This window comes from Elephantulus edwardii, unplaced genomic scaffold (assembly GCF_000299155.1).
Source record: "Elephantulus edwardii isolate Elephantulus edwardi_28Jun2011 unplaced genomic scaffold, EleEdw1.0 scaffold00054, whole genome shotgun sequence".
NCBI lineage: Eukaryota > Metazoa > Chordata > Mammalia > Macroscelidea > Macroscelididae > Elephantulus > Elephantulus edwardii.
In genome coordinates, this window is record NW_006399804.1 from 14,453,852 (window position 1) to 14,465,648 (window position 11,797).

At 41.2% G+C, this 11,797-nt stretch overlaps 1 protein-coding gene across 3 annotated transcripts in view; it reads left to right on the forward strand.

Moving 5' to 3' along the window:
• The first annotated feature begins 3,139 nt into the window (after positions 1-3,139).
• Positions 3,140-11,797, forward strand: part of WAC (WW domain containing adaptor with coiled-coil) — a 116,860-nt gene continuing 108,202 nt past the window's right edge. For 2 of the 3 annotated variants that reach the window (XM_006887092.1, XM_006887094.1), the window contains exons 1-3: positions 3,848-3,971; positions 4,349-4,385; positions 5,767-5,962. In XM_006887092.1, the coding sequence (XP_006887154.1) occupies positions 3,931-3,971; positions 4,349-4,385; positions 5,767-5,962 (274 nt within the window). In that variant the 5' untranslated portion in view covers positions 3,848-3,930. Of the gene's footprint in view, positions 3,378-3,847; positions 3,972-4,348; positions 4,386-5,766; positions 5,963-11,797 lie in introns of those variants that run through there. The other variant, XM_006887093.1, reaches the window with a different exon arrangement.

Sequence of the window (11,797 nt, forward strand, 5' to 3'; positions counted from 1 at the left end):
TAAACCAAGCAACTCCTTGGAGGCAAGGATTCTGGGGCTTCGTCTGACATACTTTGGACATGTTGCCAGGAGGGACAGGTCCTTGGAGAGGGTCATCATGCTTGGGAGGGTGGAGGGACGGCACAGGAGGGGAGGACCCTCTATGAGATGGATTGATTAGGTGACTGGGGTAATTGGGATGGGTGTGTTGGAGGCAGTGCGGTTGGCGCAGGATAAAGCAGGGTTTAGGGCTGTTGTGCATAGGGTTGCAGATGACTCGACGGCACGTAACAACCACCACCACCTCTGACTTTGGTCAGCAGCCCAACACATAATGCCAACAGGGTTCACATACTACAATTCAAGTTTAGATGTTTATTAAGTATTAGTTAAAAATTGCTGCCAACTGTTAAAACAGTGTATTTCCCCCAAGTCTGTCCCCTCCTAACAATATGCCCAAAGTATTCAATAACTGTAGTAATGGGCTTAAGTGTGCTGGAGATGGTGAGGATGGCTCAGGATAGGGCAGGGTTCAGATCTTTTTCACTGAGTCACTGAGCTGATGGAACATATACCAAGTAGTTGTCAAATGCTGTGTAAGATTTGAGTATTTTAAAAATTTTCTAAATTAATGGGTTTTTTCCTTCAATATATGTAATAAATGTGCTAGAAAAATGTGCTAAGACAGACTCTACCTCTTTTTGTGGTCATTTTAGTTGCTGAGTATTCTTGATTACTGGCAGTTTAAGTGAAAATAAGTACATTTAATTAGTCCTCAATTAGTACAATCTTAAATTTGGCAAGTACATATGGAAATAACCTGTTGCTGTCAATCAAGTAATTCTGTTTCAGTCATAGCGGTAGAATTGCTCTATTGATTACAACCCAGTAAAACAAACTATGACATCTTTCTCCTATTTTGACCAGCCAACCTTTCTGCTAGCATCCTAGAGCTTAACCACTGGCCCACTACAGCTCCTATGGTAAATAAAATTGTGATTTATCACAGTTGATTTCAAGGGCCATTTCCTCTCAGTTTCCCCAGTTATCAAGTCCAGAAGCTGTGGGATATACACGGGTAAATAATTTTAACATTTTTTTGGGGGGAAGAGTCTTCAACTTGATGGCACCTAACAACTTATTTCGTCTCATTTATTTCCTCCTTTGCTTTATTTTCTGGCATAGCCTAAATTACATTTCTATTTATTACAATAATTTTCCTTAATGTTGTATAATTAATTTCTTTAGAAGGAAATTAAAGCAGGAAAAATTTATCTGAACATCTCCCTCTCCTAATAGAAAGTTTGTTTATTTATTTGGTATATTTTCCTACTTAGGTACAGTTCTTCCGTATGTCAATGTTTCTATACTGTCTATAGCAGCCTACAAGATGAGATTTCAACAACTTAATATACCTAACACCCCACATGTTAGGAATGTTGTTAGGAGGGGACAGTCTTGGAGAGAGATCATGCTATAAAAAGGGGAAGGTCAGTGAAGGAGGGGAAACTCCTGGACAGACAGTGATTTTAACAATGGGGTCATCAAGGCAGAGATGATGAGGATGGCACAAGATAGGGCAGGATTCAGATCTGATTGATGTTCACAGGGTCGCTATGAGTCGAATGGCACCTACCACCACCCTATATAAGCTCTTGTGGCACTGGAGTTAAGGCATTCGACTGCTAGCAGTCAGAACTTCGTAATCAGTCCAACAAAAAATATGAAGCAGTCAGCTTCTGCCAAGATTAACAACCTTGGAAACGCAAGAGGCAGCTCTACCCTGTTCTACAGTCATTACGTTGTTGGTCTATGCCCTCCAGTCAGAAGGACCCATAGCTGACCCCTCCAGCAGGTTTCCAAAGGCAGTGAATGGAATGGGAGAGGGCTCATCTTTCTCCTGTAGAGCTGCTAGTGGATTCAAATTGTGGGTGCTTTGGGGTTGCCTTCCCACCAGGTCACTAGAGACACAGAGTGGTAATCAAATCCGGTCGTTTGCGGTGGGGTTGATGATTCTGTTTTCACAGAAAGACGACCTAGCTGAAGTGTAGCCCAAGACTCAGCTGGTTAACTAAAAGGTGGGATGAGTACGTAACAGCAGCCAGGTCAACAATAAGCAAGGTGTATTCTAAAGGTTTACAGCCTCAGAACCAGGAGGGAGCGTCGCCTGCAGTCGGAAATGACTTTCCGGAAGTCAGTGGGTTCGGTGTTCAGATTTTACCAATCTAATGCGAACCGTTTCACCTGGGTTTCACCACCTGAAAGCTGTGGGAAAGGGTTCAAGAGTTAAGTTAACAAGCGAGACCCAACCACAGTGACTGTAAAGCGGGCGATCTTCGTTTACTGGTTAATCTGAGGCTGATGGATGGGAGGCAGTCGGAATCCACTCGCTAGAAAAGATTTTGGGGACCAAAAAAAAAAAAAAAAAGGTTTTTGACCGTTGTAGTTGTTTCTTTTCTTTTTTAAAAACTAACACCACACCCTGAGCTTCCAAAGTAATTTTCTTCCACCCAAAGATTTCAGCAAAGAGCCAGACCCAGAATGGAGCAAAAGGGGAACGAAGGCGAGGGTGGGGTAGCGTGGGCCTGTCAAATTCCCCAAGCTAAGAAGAACCTAAGAGGATGCGACGGTTCAGCGCCTTCCCCAAGCAAGCCAGCCCTCTAAATCTTTACAGTAATCCGATTTCTTAGATTACTGCCCTGAGCGGCGGGCCCTCCTCGATCGAGGAATCTCAAGAATCTCGGTTCGGTACACGAACCCGAAAGCCTGCGCACACGGGAGTTGTGGCCTGGAAGGCGCTTTCCTCTCCGCGTCTGGGGGTCACTTACTCGGCGTCGGGGGTGACTTCCTTCTAAGAGGCCGCCGCGGGCGCTCGGAGCTCCGGCCGCGGAAGGCGTCCGGGCTGCAGCCGGCGCGCAGGCCCAGACTCGGGCTCCCACGCAGCGGCCCCGAAGGAAGAGGATCAGGCTTCCCGCTTCCCCGGGCCGCAACTCGAAAGCTACCCGGTAAGCGCCCGCCTGAGGGCTAACCAAGGGGTCTCCGATCACCCTGCGCTCAGACCCTGGAGGGGTGGGGGGCGGCGGCCAGAGCTCGCGGAAAGGTACCCCCCCACCCCCGAGCTCGCCTCTGGGCGCACGCGCAGGCGCTGCAGCCTCCTTCGTTTAGTCCGCAATGGCTTCCTCCGCGCCCCACCGTCCTCCTTCCCGAGGCGGCTCCTGCCTACCCTGGAGCCACAAGGACCGGCCTCGAGCAGGTCCCTGAACAGGACTCTCCCTAAACAGGAACAGGGGGTGGCCGGACGTGCACGTGAGGAAGAAGAGCAGCAACCGGAAAGAGCAGAAGGGTCGCTAGGAAGCGAGCCAGGCCTCAGAGGAAGAGGAAGGCCGGAGCGAGCCGAGGTTGGCCGAAGGCGGCGTCCTGGAGCCGCGCGGGGCGGGGAGGAAGAGCGAGGGCGAGAGAGGAGGGGCTCGGCGGAAAGTGCCGATGTTTTCCGAAGGCGGCAGCATCCGAGTTGCCCGGATGTAGTTGGTGGAGCGGCAGCGGCGGCACCAGCGGCGGTGGCGGCGGCGGGAGGAGGAGGAGGAGGAGAAGAAGAAGGACCAGGCAGCGGCGGCGGCGGCGGGGGGAGGAGGGGAGGAGACGGCGGAGCAGGAGGAGGAGAAGGCGGAGGAGGCATTCGCTCTCCGCGGGGCTGAGCCGGACGCGTCTTCTGGCCCCCCTCCCCCCGGATCGCCGCTGCCGCCGTGTAGTTGGCGCCGTTGCCCCGGCTAAGAGTGAGCGTGGTGTCGGCGGAGGGAGATGGCCCGGGAGCGCCGGCGCCAGTAACGGGGTGGTGCTGAGACTCGCCGAGGGCGCGCCGGGCCCCGGTACCGGTGCTGCCGCCCGCCTGCCCGCCCGCCTCTCGCGGCCACTCTCTCCCCTCCCCGACACACACTCACAGGCCGGGCATTGATGGTAATGTATGCGAGGAAACAGCAGAGACTCAGTGATGGGTAAATTGGCTTTTCGTCTCGGGGCCGGGCCGCAGCGGGGGCGGGGGGCGGCGGCAGCGGCGGAGGGGGGGGTTGTTCCTCCTTATCTGGTGCTGGCCAAGCCGCCATTTTTGTTGTTAACCCTGATCCGGATCGGGCTGGGGAGGAGGAGCAGCCCGGGAGCCGCCGGGAACGGAGTGTGTGAGCGAGCGGAGGGCCGGACCCGCGAGCATTTCGCCCTTGTTACTCCCCCGTACGCTGGGGTTGTGTGTGTGCGCGCGTTCATCGCGGGCTCCGTTCGCCAGGGCCCCGGCGGGGAGGGGCGGCCGCGGGACCCGGGCTTTTTTCTTCCTCCTCCCGTGATGTCTCATGTCGCTGTGTCTCTTCCTGTTTTTCAGCTGTCACGACCGGAGGGGGGACTCGCAGCCTTACCAGGTACCAGCCGAGGCCGGGGCGGAGGGGTGGGAGGGGGCCGCGGGGGAGGGGAGGGACTGCTACTCGAGCGCAGGCTTCAGAAGTCGCTGCAGGCCCTTCGGTGCCACAAATCCGAAACTAGCACCTCGGGCCCCCTAAAAAATTCTATGTTTACTCCAGTAGCTCTGCAGCCAGGTTAGTGAGTTCATTTGACAGATGACTGGAGGAAGTTAAGGCTTTTAGGGGTTGAAAAATTCATAGGCAATCTAGAAGACCCAACTCCATTATTTTGGTGTAAAGGAATTGATGTACTGGGGCAGTTGCTCAATTTCTGAGGGGTACCCTTTTCATTGAACTGAAAGTTAATGTGAAGGTAATAAAAAAACTAGATGTTAGTTAGACCCAGAAAGAAACAGTTCAGTTGATTTTCAACTTTAATGAGAATGTTGTAAGCTACCCTTCCCCCTCCACCTTATTTTTGTTGATTAAAGGTGGTGCCATTGTATATTTCATTTTAATTTGGATGATTCTTGCTAAATAGATTCTTTTCAGATATGTGGTTACAGTTGTTACATGTACAGTTTTTAAAAACATTAGAATTGCCCTCAGTTTTTTTGGGCGAGGTAAGATAAGCACTTGGACAACATCAGATGACTCTCTAAGTACTTTGAGTTTGGTTGTTGAAAGGCTACTAAAGAATAGGTTTCTAAGCTGAGAGGTCTCCGTGGCTAGCAAAACTCCTTCAAACTCAAGTTTTAAAATACAATGTCCCCTGGTGTGTAAGCATTATCCCTTACATTTGAGCATGACAAATTAAACTTTATTTAATCTGGTCTCTTGAACCATAATTATTAGAAGAGCCTGGTATAATATGTTTTAAATGTGTTAAAATGAAAACCTGTTTTGTAGAGGAGTTCTAGTAAGGGTTTTGTGTGTGGGAGGGTTTGTTGGTTTTTTTTTTTTTTAAGAAATAATACCCATCTATCAGTTTATCTTGGTCAGAGTGTTTATCCCTTTAAAGTTGATGTTCAGCCCTGCAAAAGTAGGTATGTTAGGTATCAAACAATTTAAATCACACCTTACTTTTTTTTTTTGATAGGCCTGCACAAACATAGACACTTGTTTATACCTGTATGTTAGTTCTAGGAATTAAGTGAAATGAATGTGCCAAGATGTTTGAATTAATGGAGTGGATTCTCCTCCCACTTTTGTATTTATCAGGAGCCTTATAATAGGCATATTGGAACTTATTTGAGTTACTATTCAGGACATAATTGAAAATGGAAATTATTTTGTTGATACAAATATTTAAAAGTAATACTTTAAATACATTATTATTAAATTGATTTAGAAAGTAAAGTTAAATTTCAATTCTGTTTTTTGGGGGTGTGATGTTTTACAGGCACTTAAATATTCTTCAAAGAGTCACCCCAGTAGTGGTGATCACAGACATGAAAAGATGCGAGACGCTGCAGATCCTTCACCACCAAATAAAATGTTGCGGAGATCTGATAGTCCTGAAAACAAATATAGTGACAGCACAGGTCACAGTAAGGCCAAAAACGTGCATGCTCACAGAGTTAGAGAGAGGGACGGTGGTAAGTAGCTTTACTGCTAAAATTTTTACATAATATGTATATCTTTTTCACAAAATCTTTGGATTTTTTTTAAAAAATGACAGTAATATTGCAGAGTTTGAGGACATTGACTTGTGATTATGTCATTAAAGCATATTCTATCACTTTCTAGGATTTATTAATAGGTTACTGTAAAAGTGAGATGCTAACCTGTCTAAAATTTGAACTCTCGGTAAAAGATAGTATTGTATATGTTGTCAATCACGTGTTTGAAGAGGTATAGAACTTTTTCCTCAAGGAGATAACTTTAAAATTAACTTTTAAAGTAAAAATTTCAATTTGTTTGGCTTGGTTTATTTTTGAGATCCTTTTTGCTGCTCAGATGTTTTTAATGAGTTGAGATCTATTTCATAATTACATTAAGTTATGGTTAAGATTTAGGCTGTTCAGCAGTTCACAGGTTTTAAAATAACCATGAAAATTTATTTTGCATTTATGTTGTAAACATTGATATTTTTATTTTCTATCTTTTCTAGAACCTGCTAATTTTAGTACAATTTTCAAATACTGACTTTCTGATTAGTAGGTTATTCTTAATATTTTTGTATACTCTTGGTACACCTCAGTTTTATACGTTGGTCTGTTTATGATGGGATACAAACTAATAAATAAAATCAACTCTAGATTAAACTATTGTGACATTCAATTTGCCACAAATTTAGAAAATACTGTTTTATGTCTAAGAAATACTTGAAGGAACACACTCTTTTTCACTAAGGGACTTCTGTTATCATCTCAGCACAGTCAAATCTTGCATTACTTGGTAGAAATTTACAGATTGTGGTTTTTAAACTTGTAAAATAAAATTCAGTACTACAGCAAGACATTTCTTTTCCCTTTGTTTGCAAGTATTAATACTTTGTATGATTGGTGTGATTCTCTTCCCCTCTCTTTTTCAGTTTTTGTTTTTTTTTTTTTTTTTTTGTTTTTGCATATTAGAAATAGTTTCCTGGGTATGGATCAAATTAGAAACACTGATCACCTGTGTTTATAATTAATTGTTATGTACCATCAGTCAGAACTAATAGCTGACCCTCCAGCAGGTTTTCAGAGATAGTTTAATAGCACCAGAGTAGATTGCCCATCTTTTGCCTATGGAGCAGCTAGCTGGTGGGCTCAAACCACAAGCCTTTGGGATGTCAGCGCAACTCCTTACCACTAGGCCACCAGAACGCTATCATAATTACAAATTTGAAGTTAATAATGGTGGAGATTGCATTGGGGTGGAATGATTTGGATGATTATAGAAGTATAGCACCTCTCTTCCTTGGAAATACGATCTTTTCTGTGACCATAATAAAGATTTTTACCCATTTTTTTAAAGCCATCTGTTTACTAGGTTAGACATTACTCTTGACTTACTCTTACCTTGTGTGAAAGTCTTTTAGCTTGCTTGTCTTTCCTGAGTATCTTTTTTAACTAGTTAATGATTGTTACATGTGGATGTATCATCTTTAAGAACCCTAGTTGCCCTATTCATTCATACTATAAAGGAAAACTAATTCCTGAAAAGCAGTTACCTCCATGCTGGAGTTCAGAGTACATATTTTATGCAGTTTTAGAGCACTGCAAGAGAATTGATCCCTCATTTGCTTTCTAGTAAATTATTCTCGTAATTCTTATATATTAATCCATCATAATACGATTTCAAGTACATCATTTTTCGTTGTCAATATGTGTTTAAAATTGGGTTTTTAAAAATCTTTCTGGGGCATTATGAATTCACTTGGATTTTTATCTTTAAATAGGAATTAAAATACATGACTGGACACATTAAAAACTATAATACAAAATTTCATGCATAATTTGTGGATTATCTGTGTGCTCAGCTTGTATAGTTAGTTAAGAACAGGTTACTTTACTCTTCATTGAACTGTTTAGAGGATTTTTTTCCTCCTTAATGTGTTTGTTTTTCCCCCCCTTGTTTTGTACTATTAAATCAGATCTGATTGGCACAGGAGGGGATTGCCCCTCCTTCTCCAGCTGAGCATCTGGTGGATTTGAACTGCACTCCTTTGGGATTGCTGCAGAACTTCTTGCCACTAGTTCACCAGAGCTCCCTCCTTCTTAATGTTTAAGTCACGTGAATTTCTTAAATTTATGTGTGCTGTGATTTGTGACTTAAATTTAGAAAGCTGGTTAGAAAAATGTGAGACAAATGTGTGTAAGGTGTGCTTGTTTTCTTCATAATTGAGCTTCGCTACCTTGTCAGCATAACACATTGTCTCTTTAATGGATTACTTTGTTTCATATGACCATTGATTTTCTTGGAAAATAAAAATTCCGCAGTCTCACAATAGAAGACTTTAAAAATATACTTTGAAACTAAGAAAGCTGACACTGAGAAGATTATCATTCCTAGAAATACGAAGATTGCTTAAAATAAGACTGCAACAGAACATGTACAGTTTAAGGAGAAATTTTATTCTTTAGGACTTAACTAAAAGGAGTATAACTTATTACTGATTTTAAAATAAAGGAGTTTATATGAAGGTGTAACTTCTTGGATTTAATAACTAGATAAAATAAAAATATTTTTTATAGTCTACACAGTTAATCTAAGCCGTTCCATAATTACCATCCTGTTTTTCCTTGCAGAATTTTATTATGGAGTAAATGTGAACAGTTTGGATGAGTTTAGGGATGAGGGTCTTTGTAGATATTTGAAGAACCATTCCAAAAAAACTTAAACTTCTTAGTACTTTTTTTCCTTAGTGCATCTCTTTTTATCTGTCATGGTCAACATGAGACACTTTGATTTTTTTTTATAGTATTTAGTATAGTAACATTATATATGTAGAAACTACATTTCTTTTTCTTTTAACTATAAGGTATGTTTGTAGTACTTGTTACAAATAACTTCTTTGGGAAAGTACTCAGTTGGCTAAGTGATTTTAGCTTTTCCAGTGACTTTAAGAACTTTGTTACCAGTTTAATAACTCTTAGTAGAAAGACAAATTCCCATTGGTGCTTTAGTAGAGATTTATTAACATTTTAAAGTTAATAGCTGAATAGTGACATTTGTTAAATTATTGTCAAACAATATTTTGAATTCACAGTTTGAGAAATTGTTGACTTAGAATCATTTGGGAATCTATTGTCCCTAAGATTGTTTTTTCTAAAAATAGTTTATTTTTAATAAAAGTATATTTGGTATACAAATACTAGATTAATAGCTATAAAATACAACCTATTTTTATGTTTTACATAACTTTCAAATAGCTACATTTTGAGTAGAAAGATGTGTGCTTTACAAGTGTAATGTTAGAAAGTGCTGTCAAACTGAATAGAGCTGTATATTCTTGGGAGATAAATAGAACCTATACAGTCCTATTTGTATTTCTACTTTAGTTTTATAAAGCAATGGAAAATTTACTTAGATGATACTGAACATACAATAACTAAGAAAAGTGGTAATTTTTCCCACTTTCGTCTATTGTATATATACTATTGAGAATATAACAATTAGGTATATTGACAGCTTCTTTCTTGACATTACTGTAGCAAGAAGGGCTTGGCAGCCTACTTCCCCCAAATACACCTGTAAAAACCTTAATGAATGGTGATGGTGTTAAGTGTTTGTGGGCCCCCATGAATTATGGGCCAGGACAGCTAGTAATGATAACTATTGAATAAATTAGTTCAATGGTTATTTTACTTTTGTTTCGGTATTTACAGAAAGCTAGACATTGTTAGAAGACCAGAAAATCCCATGAAAATATGTGAAATGGAGTTAATTTTATTTTGAAGTTATGAATTCACAGGAAGTTGGAAGAATAATGAAAGGGTCCATGTATCCATCAACTGATTTCCTTTATTGGTTTCATCTTTTCTAATTAGAGTACAATCACAAAACCAGGAATTTGACAAATAGTGCAATGTACAAGTCTATGCCACATTATCACGTCAGTGTGTGCTGTGTTTGGTTTTTTTAATTGAAATTTTAATGGAAGTTTATAGAGACTTTGGATTTACATTCATTCATTGTTGCACATTTTCTTCCCTGCCAACCCCTCCCCAATTTGATAATTCTCTTTGAAAAGTAAAAGAATAAAACAAAAACAAACTTTCATTATTATACAATCCCCCGCCAAGTCCACTCCCCCATGAAGCTCTCGTTCTGGACTCTTGTCATGAAAATAATCATACATTCCTTTCAAACAGTTCTCTCCCTCATCTGTTTCAATGCAGTATGCATTAAACCGTCTTTTCCTAGATTCCTCCTAACCCCCATGTCAGTCCTGTTTTATAACAGTGGCATTATGCAGTGTTTGTTCCTTTGTGACTGATACATTTGCCTCAACATAATATACTCCAGGGTTACCCATTTTGTATAATATTTCATGAGTTTCTTTTTCAATGCAGTATAGTATTCCTTTGTGTGAATAAACCGTTTTTCTATTCCTTCGTTTGTTGATGGTCTCTTGGTTTGTTTCCAAGTTGTTGCTTTTGTTAACAAAGCCACAGTGAACATGGGTGTGCATATATTTGCTTGGGTGGCAGTTATGGTTTCTTTATATTCCCAGTAGTGGAATTGCTCAGTCAAACGGTATTTCTATTTCCAACTTTTTGAGAAAGCTCCACACTGCCTTCCATAGTGGTTGCACCATTTTACACTCCCACCAACAGTGAATAAGGGTTCCAATTTCTCCACAGCCTCGCCAGCATTTGTTGTTTGCTGTTCTCTCAGATTTTGCTAATCTTACTGGGCTGAGATGATATAGTTGTTTTGATTTGCATCTCTCTTTAGAGCCAAAGATTTTGAACAGTTCTTCATGTGTTTGCTATCTGAATGTCTTATTTGATTAATTGTCTGTTTATATCCTATGCCCATTTTGTTAAATTGAGTTGTTTATCTTGTTGTTTTGCTCAAGTATTCTATAAATTCTAGATGTAAGTCCTTTATCAGACATGCCATTACCAAATATTTTTTTCCCAGTCTGTGGCTTCCCTTTTCATCCTGTTGGAAAAGTTTTTTATGTGCATAGGGATTTTATTCTTAGACGGTCCCATTCATCTATTTTATCCTCTCCTGGTTGTAGGTTTTTTTAGATGCTTGGATTGGGGCTTCTAAAGTTCTTCCAAGCTTTTCTCTAATGAAGTTTGTAGTCCTTGGTTTTAGCCCTAGGTCCTTGATCCACTTTGACTTGGGTTTTTTGGTTTGTTTTTTTTATGGAATGAGATGTGGATCTTGCTTGTGTTTTCTACGGATAGTTTTCCAATTTTGCCAACACCATTTGATTAAAAGGCTGTCGTTTCCCTACTTAACTGATTTCATCTACTTAGCAAAAATCAGTTGTCCATAGGTAGATGGGCTGATTTCTGGGTTCTCAGTTCTATTGAGAATTGACCTATGTGTCTGTCATTGTACCAGTACCATGCTGTCTTGACCGCCATGGCAGTGTAGTAGGATTTGAAATCGAGGAGTGAGATGCCTCCTACCTTGTTTCTCTTTCTAATGAGTGCTTTGCTTATTCTAGGCCTCTCTCCATCCCAATGAAGTTGGAGATTGCCTTTTCCGTGTCGTTGAAGAATGGAACAGCTGTTTGTATTGCAATTGCTTTGAACGTGTAAATTGCTTTTGGTAATATTGTAATTTTCACGATATTGAGTCTTCTGTCCATGAGCAAGGTATATTCCATTTCTCCAGGTCTCTCTTTGTTTCTTGCAGTAATGTTTTGGAATTTGCTTTGAATAGATCCCTTGTGCTTCTGGTTAGATTTACTCCCAAGTATTTAATCTCGTGATTAGTTATTATGATGGGTATTGTCTTTCTTAGCTCCAGCTCTGTATTCT